Here is a 14,744-nt window from a genome sequence, read left to right on the forward strand (position 1 = left end):
AGCACGTTGCTGAGAGCCGTATCGGCTAGCGACTCTCTGAAGTCGACGCTTGGATCTTACGGGGTCACAAGTGATCCTCGTCGAGTGCATTTATTGACATCTTCCCTAACGCCTAACTGCCGTATGCGTCCACACGATGACCAGTCGCATCTGCGGGCCCTCCACAGCACCGGCACGCCGATTGGTCAGCTGTTCGCAGGCGAGCACGGCTCTCTGGTAGCATCCGTCTGGGCTGCGCCAGACGCCAGCGTTGGGATGACCCGGCCCCGCGCGCCGCGCCTGCTGGCAAGCCGGCTCCGTGCCGGCACGCGCCGCCCCGATCGCTGAGCGGACCGTGACACGCCTAAGCGCCCTGGGCTACCGCATCAGTCACGGGGGACCCTATCCGGCCCAGTATAGCCGGCCGTCAGCTCCATTAGCGGCGTCGGCAGGTCCCACCTGGCCCCGCCGCCACGCCGGCGGCATTGATCCCAGCAAGCCAGCCCGGTCAACCAGGCATACAGGGACATCTAGCGGTATGAAACGGCACTCTAGCTTGGGAGTGGGCGACGTGGGCATGATACCAAATATCCCGTCTGTTCCTTTCGCATCGCTACGCATTCTGGACTGGGCGATCGCAGGTGGGGCCCAATGGGTTAGAAAGATAAGGGCTAGGCTAAGCGTAGACCAATGTTCTGAGCATAAGCGGAGTTAAGAAACCGTTTCCAGCGGGATGCTTTCCAAGCAACAGTGGTAATCGGTGTCAAATCAAGCAAGAGCCAAACATATGTTTATTTGGGATCTTGTCCCTAGCTAAGTGATTTATCCGTTCTGTTATCCTCCCTAACCGCCTCCCTCTTAACTCCCACACCGCACCGTGTCACTGTAGCATGCGGCGACCGCTTCCTATGAGCCGGCTAGCTGGCCACCCCAATCGGCCAGGGAGCCCGCCTGGACTCGCACAGACCCCAAATAAGTGTGCCTGTGCGCGGTGAGTCTCGCCACCGAAGCCCCCCCCCCCCCTTCCCACGACTCCCGCAGCCTTTCTCCGCCACTGTCCTCTCGAAGCTGCCTGGCCTCATAGCCATGACATGATTATTATTGTTAAAAGGCTTTAACGCAAACAAAACCAAAGCGAAACGATTTTATTGCTCCTCATTAAGCACTGCTTGGATCGTGTAGTGTCGCACATGTGAGTCATATCGCCCCACCCAACAGCATGAGTAATTCGACGGTTGTGCCCCCAAAGTCATCCCGCCCTGTCCGTAAGCCACATATTGCAGAAGGCGGCCGCGCGCGACCATGGGGCTCGTGGTGTCCGAGTCCAGAGAACGGCTGACGGACCGGCGCGACCCCGGGGCTCGTGGTGTCCGAGTCCAGAGCCCGGCTGGCAGCCCCGCGCGACCCCGGGGCTCGTGGTGTCCGAGTCCAGAGCCCGGCTGGCGGCCCCTCGCGACCCCGGGGCTCGTAGTGTCCGCGTCTAGAGCCCGGCTGGCAGCCCCGCGCGACCCCGGGGCTCGTGCCGCGGCCCTCTCACAGGTCCACGTAGGCCGAGCCGATCATAGACTTGCCGCTGCTCCTGTACGTGTGTGTCTTGACCACCACGTCCTTGCCGCCCAGCGACACACGGCAGTTCTGGTCCGGGCGAGCGTAGAAGCAGAGCGTGTAGAGCGCAATTTCCAGCTCGGGAGAGGTGCCGATCATCATGCTTGTCACTGGTTTCAGGTGGTTGTGCCACTTGAATGAGAACTTGATGACCATCGCGTCCTGAAGACAGGGCGAGCCGTCGGTGTCAGCTAGAGGACGGCGCGAGTTGCACTGTGAGGGCTTGCACACAGCGACCGGTAACTGAGTGATTGCATCCTTTTAACACGTTTACGTATTTACATGTGCATCCTCAAGAACATACAAGGCACCAACTTCTAACAATTATTAGAGCTTTCGCGAAATCTGAGGCCGAGGTCGCTGCGAGGCAGGCTGCCTACATGCATTCTAAACATAGTCTGAGTCGTATCTTTGCTATATACAATAGATAACCTCTACGCTGCCGGGTAGTGCACCGGGGATATCCTACCTAGCGCTGAGTGCCTAGATAACACCTGACAACCGCACTACTAGGTCGTGTAGTGCACTGATTAAGCTGCACGCTTTGGAAGCCAGAGTCACGGGTTTAATATCTCGCGGTGACCGCCGTTCCTGCCAGGATGTGAGCCAGGCAACGCCATATAACGTCGGCAGCTGAACGTGCCATGAAACCCCCAATAAACACATGCTATTAGCGTACATATGTACACATCTGAAAATAAAAGATGTCTTTGCTTAATACCACGTGCAGATTTCGCGCTACTTGATCGTCAAATAACATTATCTTATGGGTTATCGGCCAATTCTTGAACCCCGCACGTCACCAAACTCGCGATTGAGTATCTTCTACGACCTAGGCGTAGGGAACTAGTGGTTTTGACATTTCATATATAGAAAACGGCGGAGCGAACGGTCCATCAGTGCGATGAAACAAAATTGAATCGGGAGACGGCGTAAGTAAATGGGCCAACGTCGTTTACAGGCGTGCCGGCCAAATAGTTCTAAAAATTCGACTAAAAGAAGCTTCAGCTGAAATCTTGCAATGGTATTCTCAAATGCCAACGGTGCTGAATCAAGGAAGATACATAGAAGATACAAGGAAGATACAAGGAAGATACTGAGTCATGTTTCCAAGAACATCTGAACAAAGAAGATGTGGCCAATGAGTGATGGCAGTCTCACCCCACTTCTCAAGAGTCGCAGACCTTCTGAACGATCGTGAGGTTCAGGTACTTATCGCCTTCTGGGATGAGCTGATGACCAACCGGAAGCTGTGCGCCAGAATGGGCTCAGAAGTCCTGCTGACAGCGCTCCATCGCGACGCTTCACTTCTACCCAAGTTCAAGATATTCGAAGGTATGGACCTGAGCCAGATAGCGCATCACAAGAAGCTGGCGGCACACGGCCAGTACGTGGCTTACACGTTCGCCAATATTGTATCTCAGATGGATGACATGCAGTTGGCGAAAAGCTACGTGAACAACGTCGTCAAAAATCATCACCAGCGGGAAATGAATATCCATCACTTTGAGCTATTCTTCTCGCTCTTTATAGCGGTAATGGCAAAGAGGTTGCCTCCCGAGATGTTCACGGAGGAGATGTTGGACATCAACAGGCGGGGGTTTCGGATGTTGCTTGGCACGTTCAAGGATTGCTTCGAAGATTTGGACCATGACAACCCATTGCCACGGGTCGACTCCTCATTTGACAATGTTCAGGTGACAGAAGAAGTGTCGGACGACATATTTTAATGTTACTGCAATCTCATACATATTGGAGCGCTTGTCTGCGTATAAAGTGTGTGCAATTTGATTGTGACCAATGATCGTGTTGCCAGACAAAGCGATACAGGACATCCCCTTATTCTCCTAGAGCAGTGAGCATTCCTCCTAATTCCGAGTTACACGGACTCTTCTAACAGCACTTAGTGCCTTCAAAAGGTTTGTTATGTTTGCCACGTATGTTTGCATGGACAGAGGTCAGAAAGGTCAAAGCGCAGTTGGAGTGCTTCGTTGAAAGCAAGCTGCCAGCCTCGTTTCTCAGGAAGGCCTTTATTAAGGCCAGTCAAGTGGATAAACAAGGCGCGGTCGCCAGCCCACGGCCGAATGACGTCACGGTCAGACCAGCGGTCGGCTGCCGATTACGCTGTGCGGACGGCGAGGTATGACGTCATGGCCAGCCGTCGGCCGCCACTTCGCTGCGCGGACAGTGAGCTATGGCGTCACGACCAGACCAGCCACCAGCCGCTGACTCCGTTATGCGGACGGGGAGGTATTACTGCAGGCCCAGCGCGGCGGGGCGGGGGACAGCGTGGGCGGGGCTGACAACTTCACGGCAGACGTGTCGCAGAGCAGGCGCGTCGTAGAATACATCACATATGACGGCAGTGGCGAGGGTCCAGTGGGACGAGGTGTAATCATACCAGGAACTGAATACGACGGGAAAGCGGGGGCGCTAGGCTGCTCTTCTGAGGTTACATCACAAGTGCCATGTGACATTCGGGAGGACGTAGTCCTGCGTTTCCTGAAGACTAATGGAGCTGAACTGAGATCACCAGAACTTTGTGTAGCATTTGATCCGCGCATTTTGAATGGACGGATTTCTGGGATCAGGTCTCGCGATAAGAAGTACTTGTTGCGTGAGCCATGATCCCTACCATCTGATCGTGAAATTCCAGGTCAACGGTAGAATTGGTAGCGAAAGTTTAATACGCCCTAACGCTTGGCACGGTGCGTCCTGTCCTCTGACCTCACTTGAACTTCGGTGACATGCCTCAGTCCCGTCACTCGCAGACCAGCGCTCCAGTATCTGATCAAGAGGAAAGTAACCAGATGCTGTTCACCGGTCACAGGCTATTCCAGTCAAGGGTTAACAGCGAACGTCTAAAGCGACTCGAACCCACCCCGCCAAGGGAGGGTGGCTCAGAAGGCGTGCGTTTTAACCACCTGAGCAGTCACGACGCGGTTTTTGACGAACTCAGTGTTGCTACCGTCGTGAACCTGTGCTCGAGCGGAAGGAATACGGTATGTAATGCGTAGCGTCGAAGCTATACGCTGCAGTTGATGAACAATGACTCATTGATGAAATAAGAAAACAATGACAGTCACCTGAGAAACCAATGTAAACGGTACACAGATGGTAATATTTAGGGTGATGTACTCAACTTCCTCAACATCATGTCATATGGTCTGTGCCGTGTCATCATGCACGCTGACCGATGATTGCTTAATCTTACTCATCTTGACATTCGCGCTAGGCAGCGCCAATTCCACTGAACGTAACTTGACATCTACCAGCCCCACTATGAACGTCAGGACGGTGAGTCCGGCTGACGCCCAGCGATGAGGCCAATTCTGGGCGCCAAGCGGACAACTGATCGGCCAAAGCCCGGTAACATCCACCGTAGGCCAGGCACTAGGCGCACCGGTCATCCGCCATCCCACCACTCACCCCGCGTCCCAGCTGCAGGTACTTCTTGTAGCCCAGGTAGTTGACCTCGTTCTTGCGCTCCAGGAAATAGAAGTACACCCAGTTGTGGAAGCCACTCACCTGCCTGTAATGGAAAAACCATGACCGACAACTACGGCCTTCATCTTTACCCGAGCGACGCATGTCCGCCCCTGAATGTCGCCATTAGTTACGGTCCAATCCTGTCCAGATTATCTCGACTACGCCTAGACCCTCATGGCCAGTCCTAGCAGCGCCTACCCCGTGCTGTGCTTATTCAGCGTCCGCTCGCAGCCCATGAATGCCGTCCCGCCCGAGCAGGAAGAGATGCCAGAGCTCAACTCGCCCCGCCCATGGGCGTTGACCCGCTCCACCCGTGGGCTCCCATACCCCGAAGTCCAGCCGAGACATGCAATAGTCACGACCAGCGTCTCGGCCGCTTCGTTCTCACCACTCACCCATTCTTGACCTCGCCCATCAGCACATGCTCAAAACCAGACGAGGAGAGAACGCCGCGGCTCCGACCGTAGAAGTCGAACCACAGAGCCTTCATTGTTCGCTTGAACGAGTTCATGCTACGCGGCAGGTAACCTGAAAACAGTCCAGAATGGTCGGAGAGAGCCACGGCAAGACGGCGTAGACCAGCTCCATGAATCTGACTTGAAAAAGAGCGATGATTATACTCCCTAACACGTCCTGTGCGTTCAGTGGGCGAGGTAGTTAGGCAAGGAAAACAGTCACGTTGCCGAGCGATGCAGCGTGCCACTGGCGATGCAGCGTGCCACTGGCGATGGCGATGCAGCGTGCCACTGGCGATGCAAACAGTTGGCATCGGCTCCTTCTAAGCTACTGCCGACCACACGGGCTGTGATGGTTCGTGCGAGGGAAGACATCACATCCGCTTACACGCATTATAGTATTTTTATTTGGACGCTCTAAGCTTGACAACCAGAAGAATATTCGGGATTAATGGCTGTTTTCATACCTGCTTAACGAAGGAATATTGTAAAGCTGGTTCTGTCATTTACGGGCAAACATTCCGGTACACGATCAAAGGAAACTAATGGGATTCTATTCAGTAAACACAGCTGTATATGGTATTGTCATAGGGAGAGACCTAAGCTATTCAGCTCTTTGCAGCACTTTCATCTCCAAATCTCCAGACCCGCCTCCCTGACGTCGCGCTTTGGTGTCAATTCAGGGAGACCCGTGATGGTATTTGCATTGGCTCCTCCATTGGCGTTGGCTCCTCAGAGACCCGGGATGCCCGGCCACCCCGCCCCGGTCCGCGAGCTCTGTCCAAGCCCCCTGGCGCACCTTTGCTCGACAAGAACTCCTTGACCTTGCGGATCGGAGCCGTGCTGGTGATCATGTTGATGAAGTGCACCTGCTCGTTGTGCTCCTCCTGCGTGTGGACCTCCCTTCGGTTGGTGCTGCGCTCGAAGTTGTCGTAGAAGTTCACCAGAGCCGTGTACGTTGGCCCACTCAGGTAGCGCGTGGCGTTGAACGGCTCCATCAGGCTGCAACAGGGACCGCACCGACAACTCAGCCATCGCCCGTCACAGCACTAGCGTGGCTTCGTCTAGGAGACGTGTTCTGTTCCATTATAAAGAGCGCGTGCCACCACCAGGTACCATCACAAAAGTACTGCGCAGTGAATGCGTACGGCTAGTTATAATTTCGCATAATACACTACAACGCATCCGTATCACCGAAAGTGTGCGACTTGTTGTTTTGTACTAAATCTAAAGCACCATAAGTTGCCCAATGTTGCATGGAGTGCTATCGCAATTGCAGCATAGTCATGATAGTAAGTCTCGGCTGCCTAACAGTTTAAAAAGCCAAATCAACTAGTAGCAGTGCGAGTGACTGTGGGACTTAAGCGCTGGTGATAGCCGACGGAGCTATTCAAATGCTCGAAACCCAAGTGAAGGAACCATTCACAGGATTGGACGTATGGTTTGCAAGATTGGGACGTGGCAATGAAACAAATTCTGGTTTTACCCACATACATCTAAGACAACTTTGCTGAAGAAAGCATGGAGTATCGGGAAAACCTCTGACGGAGTAATGGTGGAAAAGAGCGATTCCCCATGAAAGATCAGGGCTAATAACCGAATATTTGAGACTAGCTTGGATCGGGCATACTTAGCCCGTTACGTGCGTGTACCCTTAAGCTTTTTCCCAATGTGTGGTACTTTCTCTTCAAACCATGCTCAGACAAAACCGCTAAGCGCAGCATAGAACTCATGCGCGCTCCGACCTCGGGTAATTAATTAGAAAAGTAAGGGAAATATGGACGCATATTTGGAGAGGACTCCACGAAGGGCTCATTCGTCTCATTTCGCGTTTAGCTTAGGACTTCGGATCGCCAGTGAGCTTAAATGAGTTAAAAAGAGTACTAAGGTGCGCATCACCGTTTCAGAATGCAGTTGGTAAATAACGCATGTCTGTAAAATGTTGTCTTGCAAGAAACAGTACCGATAAAACCCACACAAAACTTGGTAAGGTCACACTCATTCAACAGATTTCTGGGTCGCCTATTTGTACAATATGTAAGCCAACCAAACAGTTTATTGCTGTAAGTTATAGTTATATATATATATATATATATATATATATATATATATATAAGTAGTTCTGACCAGCATATCAGACTATGCTTGATGGCTGTGCTATGCCATGCTATGATTGACAGCAGTTACCGCTATGTGACATCCTGGGCAAATCAAGATCACTTGGAGACCAACAAGTTTGTCAGATTGTGAATTCAGCGTTCTTATTCAAGCCGACGCTTATCGATCCTCGATGTGCCACCAGCCGCTGATTTGATAAATACTCGACGCTGCAAGCTGTACTTATGATCACGAGCCTTTTGGTACTGATAACGACTTTGAATCAGTATTCGCTGTTAAAGGACGCTCGGTAACTGCGCGCTTCTCCCGGAGCCTGAGTCAACCTCGTGCTTCTCACGGGTCCCAACCAGTGACTCGTGCTACTTACGGGGCCGATGCGTAGTCGGTATTTGATTTGCCAAACGGCACGCGGCCGCCGGTGTTGACGTCCAGGTGACTGTAGACGTTGTTGTTGTCGGCCTCGAACATTTCAGAGCTGATGCGCCGTAGCTCCGAGTTCGATATGGAGGCTCTCCTGCCCTCCGCTGCCAAAGGCACAGCGCAGCGCTCAAACGGGGGCAGGGCGCAACTACTCGAGTTCGATATGGAGACTTTCCTGCCCTCCCGTGCCAAAGTCACAGCGCCGCGCTCAAACGGGGGCAGGGCACAGCCACTCGAGTTCGATGTGGAGGCTTTCCTGCCCTCCGCTGCCAAAGGCACAGCGCCGCGCTCAAACGGGGGCAGGGCGCAACTACTCACTACTTCCGCTTACTTCGGGCGTGTCCACTTCCATGTGGGGGTCACGCCGATCGACTTGTCAGTGTTGGTCAGAGGACCTGACCTTGGCTCGCTGCGCTGCGCCACGCTGCGCTGCTCTCAGAACGGCGCACCGTCGTTGTCCGTGTAACTTGTGTTAAGCACGCGGCCAACGTCGCGGACGCCTGCAGTTGATGGCAACTGATCGCTAGGCACTGGACAGGGCGGACGCTAACTATTGATGGTGACTGATCGCTAGGCACTGAACAGGGCGGACGCTAACTATTGATGGTGACTGATCGCTAGGCACTGGACAGGGCGGACGCTAACTATTGATGGTGACTGATCGCTCGGCACGGACAAGGAAACTGGAGTATGTTCGGTTTATGCGCTCCTAGCTCTGGGTTATCTGAATAATAGCATGGACATGGGTACATAGCACCAACATTAATCGAAATTACAGCAATTCTAGCATTTTTATCTAGTCAGTTGGTGACCTCAGCGGCTTCCTTGTCATTTTCACCCTATGATCGTGGAGACCGGGCAATGACGTCACACCGGAGGTTGAGTCACTCAACAATCGGCACGAAGCAGGGACGTTCGCGAAGCTGGGCTCTCTGATGACGTCACCACACGACCAACCAGTCGACGCGCGGCCCGCACGCACTCAAGCCCCAGTCCGTACTGACATCCTGTTTGATCGCTGTGATCGACAGGACGATGACGTCATCCCGTGATCGACAGGACGATGACGTCATCCAGTGACTGACCGTCGCCGGCGGCGGTGTGTGGGCGGGGATACCGGCCGTTTGCGCCGGAGGAAGCCGGGAGTTTTCCCGCACGACATCTGGAGCGCTACGCTAACAGGGGGGCTAACGGCTTCACACCGGCACATATTGGCATGCAAGGTGCCGGCACACACCGTCGCGCCGGCCCTCCGTGGAGCGTTACCTGCAGCTGCTAAGCAGACCAGTGTGACGAACAAAAGCCTCATCTTGTGTGGTCTCGCGCAGTCCCCGCGCCAAACTGCCGGCGAACCAAGAAATATGAATATCAAAATGGTCACACTAGGATCTCGCTACACTTCACTCACAACACCTTTCCGCACGAATGTATGTAACACACACACACACACACACACACACACACACACACACACACACACACACACATATATATATATATATATATATATATATATATATATATATATATATATATATATATATATATATATACATGACACCATAGAACCGCATAATTTAAAAGAACCCGAGATGTACGAATGCCACAATACAAAACGTTCGTGGCTAGATGTTGCTAGTTTTGGGCACAACAGGCGAAGCCTTCTTGCACGGAGCAACTGTCTAACAGCATTAACAGCGGACACAAAGTTGTGAGCATTTCACAATGTTCAAACCAAAATGTGTCATTGCGATAATTGCACATTTCCAACTGCGCTCCGAGTTTCTAAACGCTCCGAGTTTGATTACGATCACATTCGCGCGCTTATCGGGCTCCTAAACGGGTCGGCCAACAGCGTCTGACATCGGCTTCAGGGGCGTGGCGTGCGGAAACCAAAGGTGGGTGTGCCGAAATCCAATTTCAGGTAATAATTTTCAGGGGCTTGAAAACGTTGTTAAATATCCACAAAGAATAGGTGACGGCTCCGCCAATTTTTACGTCTGGTTCAGTCATACAGGTATGACTCGCGAACGTCACGTCGTATCTATCGCACAGGGCGTCCGCAGAACACACGCGGACCGCCTGCCCAACATGCTCGCCTCTGCACGCGGACCGCCGGTCCCACCTGCTCGCCTCTGCACGCAGACCGCCTGCCCCGCCTGCTCACCTCTGCACGCAGACCGCCTGCCTCGCCTGCTCGCCTCCGCACGCGCAGTGTCGACGCGCTCCACTTACCGATCCCGGACGGCGACTGAGGCGGCGGTACCGTACACCGACTACGGTGGCGGCCTGCTGCTGCGCCTATCGCGCGTGACCTCGGCGGGCTCTGCGCGCTAAAGAACGCGAGCTCGCCGTCCAGCCGGGCGATGTAAACGACCAGCGTCGTCATCCGGTAATCGGGCACCGTTCGCCGCGAGAAAACGTCGCCACAGCGCGAATGCGGACATGGGAAGCCTGCCTGGGCGGCGAGTGCTGTCATTCGCTATTCAAGCACCGAGTCGCTGGCGCTGAAGTGAACAGCCTCGTTCGGACCCGGCTCGTGACTTCACAGCCGGTGGCCTTCGGGGAATGTGGCGGCTACTGCCGTTGTTCTGGTTGGACGAACTTCCGCACGGAGTAAGCTTGTTATACTGCTGTGGTATACAAGGCAATAGTGGTTGCCGATTTATTCAAATGTTCGACGGACATTCGAGGCGACAGTCGAAGTGATTATGTACAGAAGAATTTCACTTCAACCGGAGCTTAGCCTCGGCTTCGCCTCTTTCACAGGTCAAATCTTTCTCGGGATACGGTCAGAAGGTAAATTACGCGGCACAGGCATCATGGGCATGGTCGACCTGCGACAACTCATACGACCCAGTCCCCAACCGGCAGCGGGATGCGGTGACCACCTAAATCTCGCGACCACGGCTAGGAGGAGAGCAGGGTCGTTCGGTCGGAGTGTGAATCAGCCGGTCGTTCCAAGATGGCCTGACCCAGCGCCTGTTTCTGCTCAGCAGGCGTTCGGGTCGGACAAACGGGCGAGACTTAACTCCGTTTCCCTCAATCGCCGACATGCGCTGGTGCCGGACAAACGACAGAAAGTATGCACCTCGCCCTCTACCGTCAGCCTGCGCTGGGGCCGGACAAATGACCGATAGAAGACACCATCTTCTCTACCGCCAGCCTGCGCTGGGGCCGGACAAATGACCGATAGAAGACACCATCTTCTCTACCGTCAGCCTGCGCTGGGGCCGGACAAATGACCGATAGAAGACACCATCTTCTCTACCGTCAGCCTGCGCTGGGGCCAGACAACTGACTGACAATAGACACCTTCCTCTCTACCGCCAGCCTGCGCTAGGGCCGGACAAACGGCGGTTAGGAGGTATCATCCCCATCCCGTTTACCGTCAGCCTGCGCTGGGGTAGGACAAATGACCAGCAGCAGACGCCACCACCACTCCGTTTACCGTCAACGTGTGATGGAGCCGCACAAACGGACAGAAGCGCACATTCTCAACTTCCAGCCTGTGCTGGATCAAATAGCCACAGCAGCTTAAGCGCTGTTAAAGATTCGAGTCATCATCGGACGGATTTCAAATGCTGCCCGACCATGCCCCTGGTCATGATCACGGAACACCCGGGATTGGTCCCTACCGCTCGACGAGCTAACGGGCCCCGAGTCGACAACCTCGCCAAAGCGGCGTCTCGCTGTCAGGCATTTCTTCAGTCTGGCCCCAACAGGAACATGGACCAGAGACAATTCCTGGTCGAGATGGTGGATAACCATCGCCGCCGCCACGACCGCAGCGGAGTAGGCGAAATGGGTGAGGAGATGGGTGCCCCGAGACCGCTGCTTTTAGAGCAGCCAAAGTGCCTGTATTGAGCTTGAAAGCATCGATAAGTTAGAATAAAAAGAGCGGAACATATGAGCAGCCATTTCTTTAGAACGCGCGATGTACAGCGCCATGGCAAAGCAGCATGAGGCATAGGTAGCGCCATAGTAAAGCTTAATATATTTGCCCACCTTGAAACATTACCATTTTTCTTGAGACAAAATACGGTTTCCGGCGTTGTAACCTGCTATGGATTGTCACGGGGTTGTTTGCATTGGAATAATGCAATTTAATAACTTGTGCTGTTAGCGTTCCTCCGAGCATGAGCCTCCTTGCCTCTTTGTGAGGTCAGCAAGCTCCAAGGACACGCTCCTTCATCTGACATTGGATCAAAACGGTCTATGTGCATCGCATAATAGTCTGTTGTACATGCCTCAATCAAAGATTTATGCAAGGTGTGATTTATATTCACTAAGTACGCAGATTTATCAGATCTTTTGCCCTACCTCTTTTACTCCTCTGTGCGGAATTGACAAAATTTACCTCATTATACATGTCAGTATACTTAATGTCGCCCCTGACCAGTTTGAACTCTAGCACTCCATAATCCAATTAGATGCTGAGATATCACGACTCCACGCCGTCTCACCTCGGTCGATGCGATCCCCATGTCGTCTCCGAAACTAATAAATAACTATAAATGATGCCCCCACTTATCCCGTTAAAAGGTTAATTTTTTCCTGATTTTTGTAGGCTTACACCCCGTATTTTTTAAACACTACACTACGCCACGTTACACAACTTCAACAGGGGTATTTCTGACTCAGTTCTGAGCACACATGTCTATGATTGTGCGTGTATTGAGCAGATGTTCCTTACGTAGGACTTCGTTGTTCAGGAGTATCAATTTCTGTATCATTGGGGGGGGGGGGGGCGAACCGAAGGTCCAACAACCCACCCATCCCTTTTTTTCTCACCGGATTTAGCCCAGTTTATTCTGATTAAACGCATCATAAGTTATTAATCTTTGTACGATTTGCAAAAAAAATCTTTAATTTAAGCAGTACAGAAGTCATGCGGTGTTGCATCCAGGGAGCATGCACGGACGCACGCGTCTCTTCTTATTGGCACGTGAAGGCACCCCTTTAGAGGCTACCTTAGGGCGCTGTTGGCACTCCTCTATGGCTATTATTGGAGGCGACACGCATTTTGATTGTAGGAGGAGGGGACGGGGTTAGGCCACGAAATACTTGAGTCATCCCCATGTTCCAGAGCTTTTCACGTTAACATCACAAATCATTGCGTGTCTCATGGCGTTAGGTATGTGAAGTTTATTGCATCGTTCAACCGCTCGGCTGTTGCGACTTGTATCTTGTGGTGGGAGCAACCATGACTTTTCGTTATCAGAGAGGTACGAGACGCCACTACGCAGAAGGATCAAAGGAGATTGTCTTTGTGCTATGATAATCTTTTACACACGTTTTTTGCATTATTGCGGCCAAAAACATTGGGCGGGGGGGGGGCAATCCAACATGGGGGGGAGTAGAGGGCCCCCACAAAATAATACAAATCGACACCCGTACCGTTGACATCACAGTGTCGGCCTGCCGCGCCGCATTTACCACCTGCCGCGCAAGTGGTAAATTCCTCGGTTGCGACGCGCCGCCCGCTAAGGCTGCAGATCGCTGTGCAGTGTAGCTAAAAAACCGTCGCTACTAAAAAAGCAGAAATGCTAGAACGTCTTTGTGTAAAAACACGCGCCATGAATGCCCCGTAGGCTACTGAAAATTTGGGAGAGATTGCACATGGCGGAGATATCCTCAGAACATCTCGGAGGGGTTGTCTCGACCCCTCTCCATCAGGGCGAGGGATGGAGTAAGTCCACCACATAGCAATAGCCAAACTGTGATGTGAAAAAGTGCGATTCAGCTGAGGGGCTGGCAAAATATGCTTCCCAACAAAGCGTCGCATTTGCACACAACTTTACAATAGTACACACCTCTATATAGTTAATGCAATATAAACCGAATATAAAAACGCGCAAACGTTACGTTTTGACCCACCGCCGCCCGTGCGGTAGAAGCCAGGTGTCCTGTGTCGAGCGTTAGGCATGCGTGCCCTCTGGCGGCCGGCTGCGGGCGGGCGGTGCGCTGCGCTGGACGTGGCACCACCGTCGAGGGGCGGTCTAGCGTCAGGGGGTCAGAGGTCGCGCCGCTGATATCGAAGCGGCGACGCGGCGGGACGCAGTCGGTGCTGCACGGGTATTCCCGCCGAGGCCAGGGTCCCCAGCAGCGCCGCTACAGTGTCATCACGGCTGAGCCCCGGCCGACGTCGACGGCACCATGGCCAGAGCTGAAGCTGCAGCGGCACCTTCGCCACGGGGCAGGGACGTAAGCGATGGTCGACAGGCCTACTCACCCGGACGCCGCGCTCTGCGGTCTGCAGCCGTCGGAGTGCTGTAGCTACAGCGCCGCGCCACGCTACAGCCTGTCGTCAGCGGTCTCAACAGAGGCACCGCATGCGTGCTGCCGACTGCATGCCGACTGCTGCTCCCGCCTCTGCGCCCGCTCCATCCAACCCTGACCGGTGCCGCTGCTCGCGCCTCTGCACCTGTTCCACCAAACCCTGACCGGTGCCGCCCAGCTGCTGCTCGCGCATCTGCACCTGTTCCACCAAACCCTGACCGGTGCCGCCCAGCTGCTGCTCGCGCATCTGCACCTGCTCCATCAAACCCTAACCGGTGCCGCCCGACTGCTGCTCGCGCATCTGCACCCGCTCCATCAAACCCTGACCGGTGCCGCAAGCGCCCACCGGCCACACCACAGCATGCCGCTCCAATGCTTCGTCATGATCAGGGTGAT

At 53.6% G+C, this 14,744-nt stretch overlaps 1 protein-coding gene across 2 annotated transcripts; it reads right to left on the bottom strand.

The window, feature by feature from the left end:
* Positions 1 to 1,110: 1,110 nt before the first annotated feature.
* On the bottom strand, positions 1,111 to 10,391 carry LOC119104255 (poly(U)-specific endoribonuclease-D). Of its 2 annotated transcripts, none has more exons than XM_037227936.1 (7): positions 10,302 to 10,391; positions 9,333 to 9,407; positions 8,014 to 8,170; positions 6,328 to 6,530; positions 5,469 to 5,601; positions 5,014 to 5,116; positions 1,111 to 1,746 (listed from the first exon to the last, which is right to left on the bottom strand). In XM_037227936.1, the coding sequence occupies exons 2-7, from the start codon at positions 9,373 to 9,375 to the stop codon at positions 1,513 to 1,515; spliced, it is 873 nt and encodes a 290-aa protein (XP_037083831.1). In that variant the 5' UTR covers positions 9,376 to 9,407; positions 10,302 to 10,391; the 3' UTR covers positions 1,111 to 1,512. The 2 variants fall into 2 exon arrangements, with proteins under 2 accessions (XP_037083831.1, XP_037083820.1); XM_037227925.1 differs by having other exon boundaries at positions 10,234 to 10,376.
* Between the last annotated feature and the right edge of the window lie 4,353 nt (positions 10,392 to 14,744).

This window comes from Pollicipes pollicipes, unplaced genomic scaffold (assembly GCF_011947565.3).
Source record: "Pollicipes pollicipes isolate AB1234 unplaced genomic scaffold, Ppol_2.1 Scaffold_2555;HRSCAF=2994_pilon_pilon_pilon, whole genome shotgun sequence".
In the NCBI taxonomy this organism is placed as follows: Eukaryota; Metazoa; Arthropoda; class Thecostraca; order Pollicipedomorpha; family Pollicipedidae; genus Pollicipes; species Pollicipes pollicipes.

What these genes read in the sequence shown, in the direction of transcription:
- LOC119104255 (XM_037227936.1), bottom strand. Translation starts at nt 9,375, where the DNA reads ATGAGGCTTTTGTTCGTCACACTGGTCTGCTTAGCAGCTGCAG. An exon ending in GGTCTGCTTAGCAGCTGCAG is followed by an intron (nt 8,171 to 9,332) that starts GTAACGCTCCAC and finishes TGCCTTTGGCAG; the next exon opens with CGGAGGGCAGGAGAGCCTCC. An exon ending in GGAGTTCTTGTCGAGCAAAG is followed by an intron (nt 5,602 to 6,327) that starts GTGCGCCAGGGG and finishes GACTGTTTTCAG; the next exon opens with GTTACCTGCCGCGTAGCATG.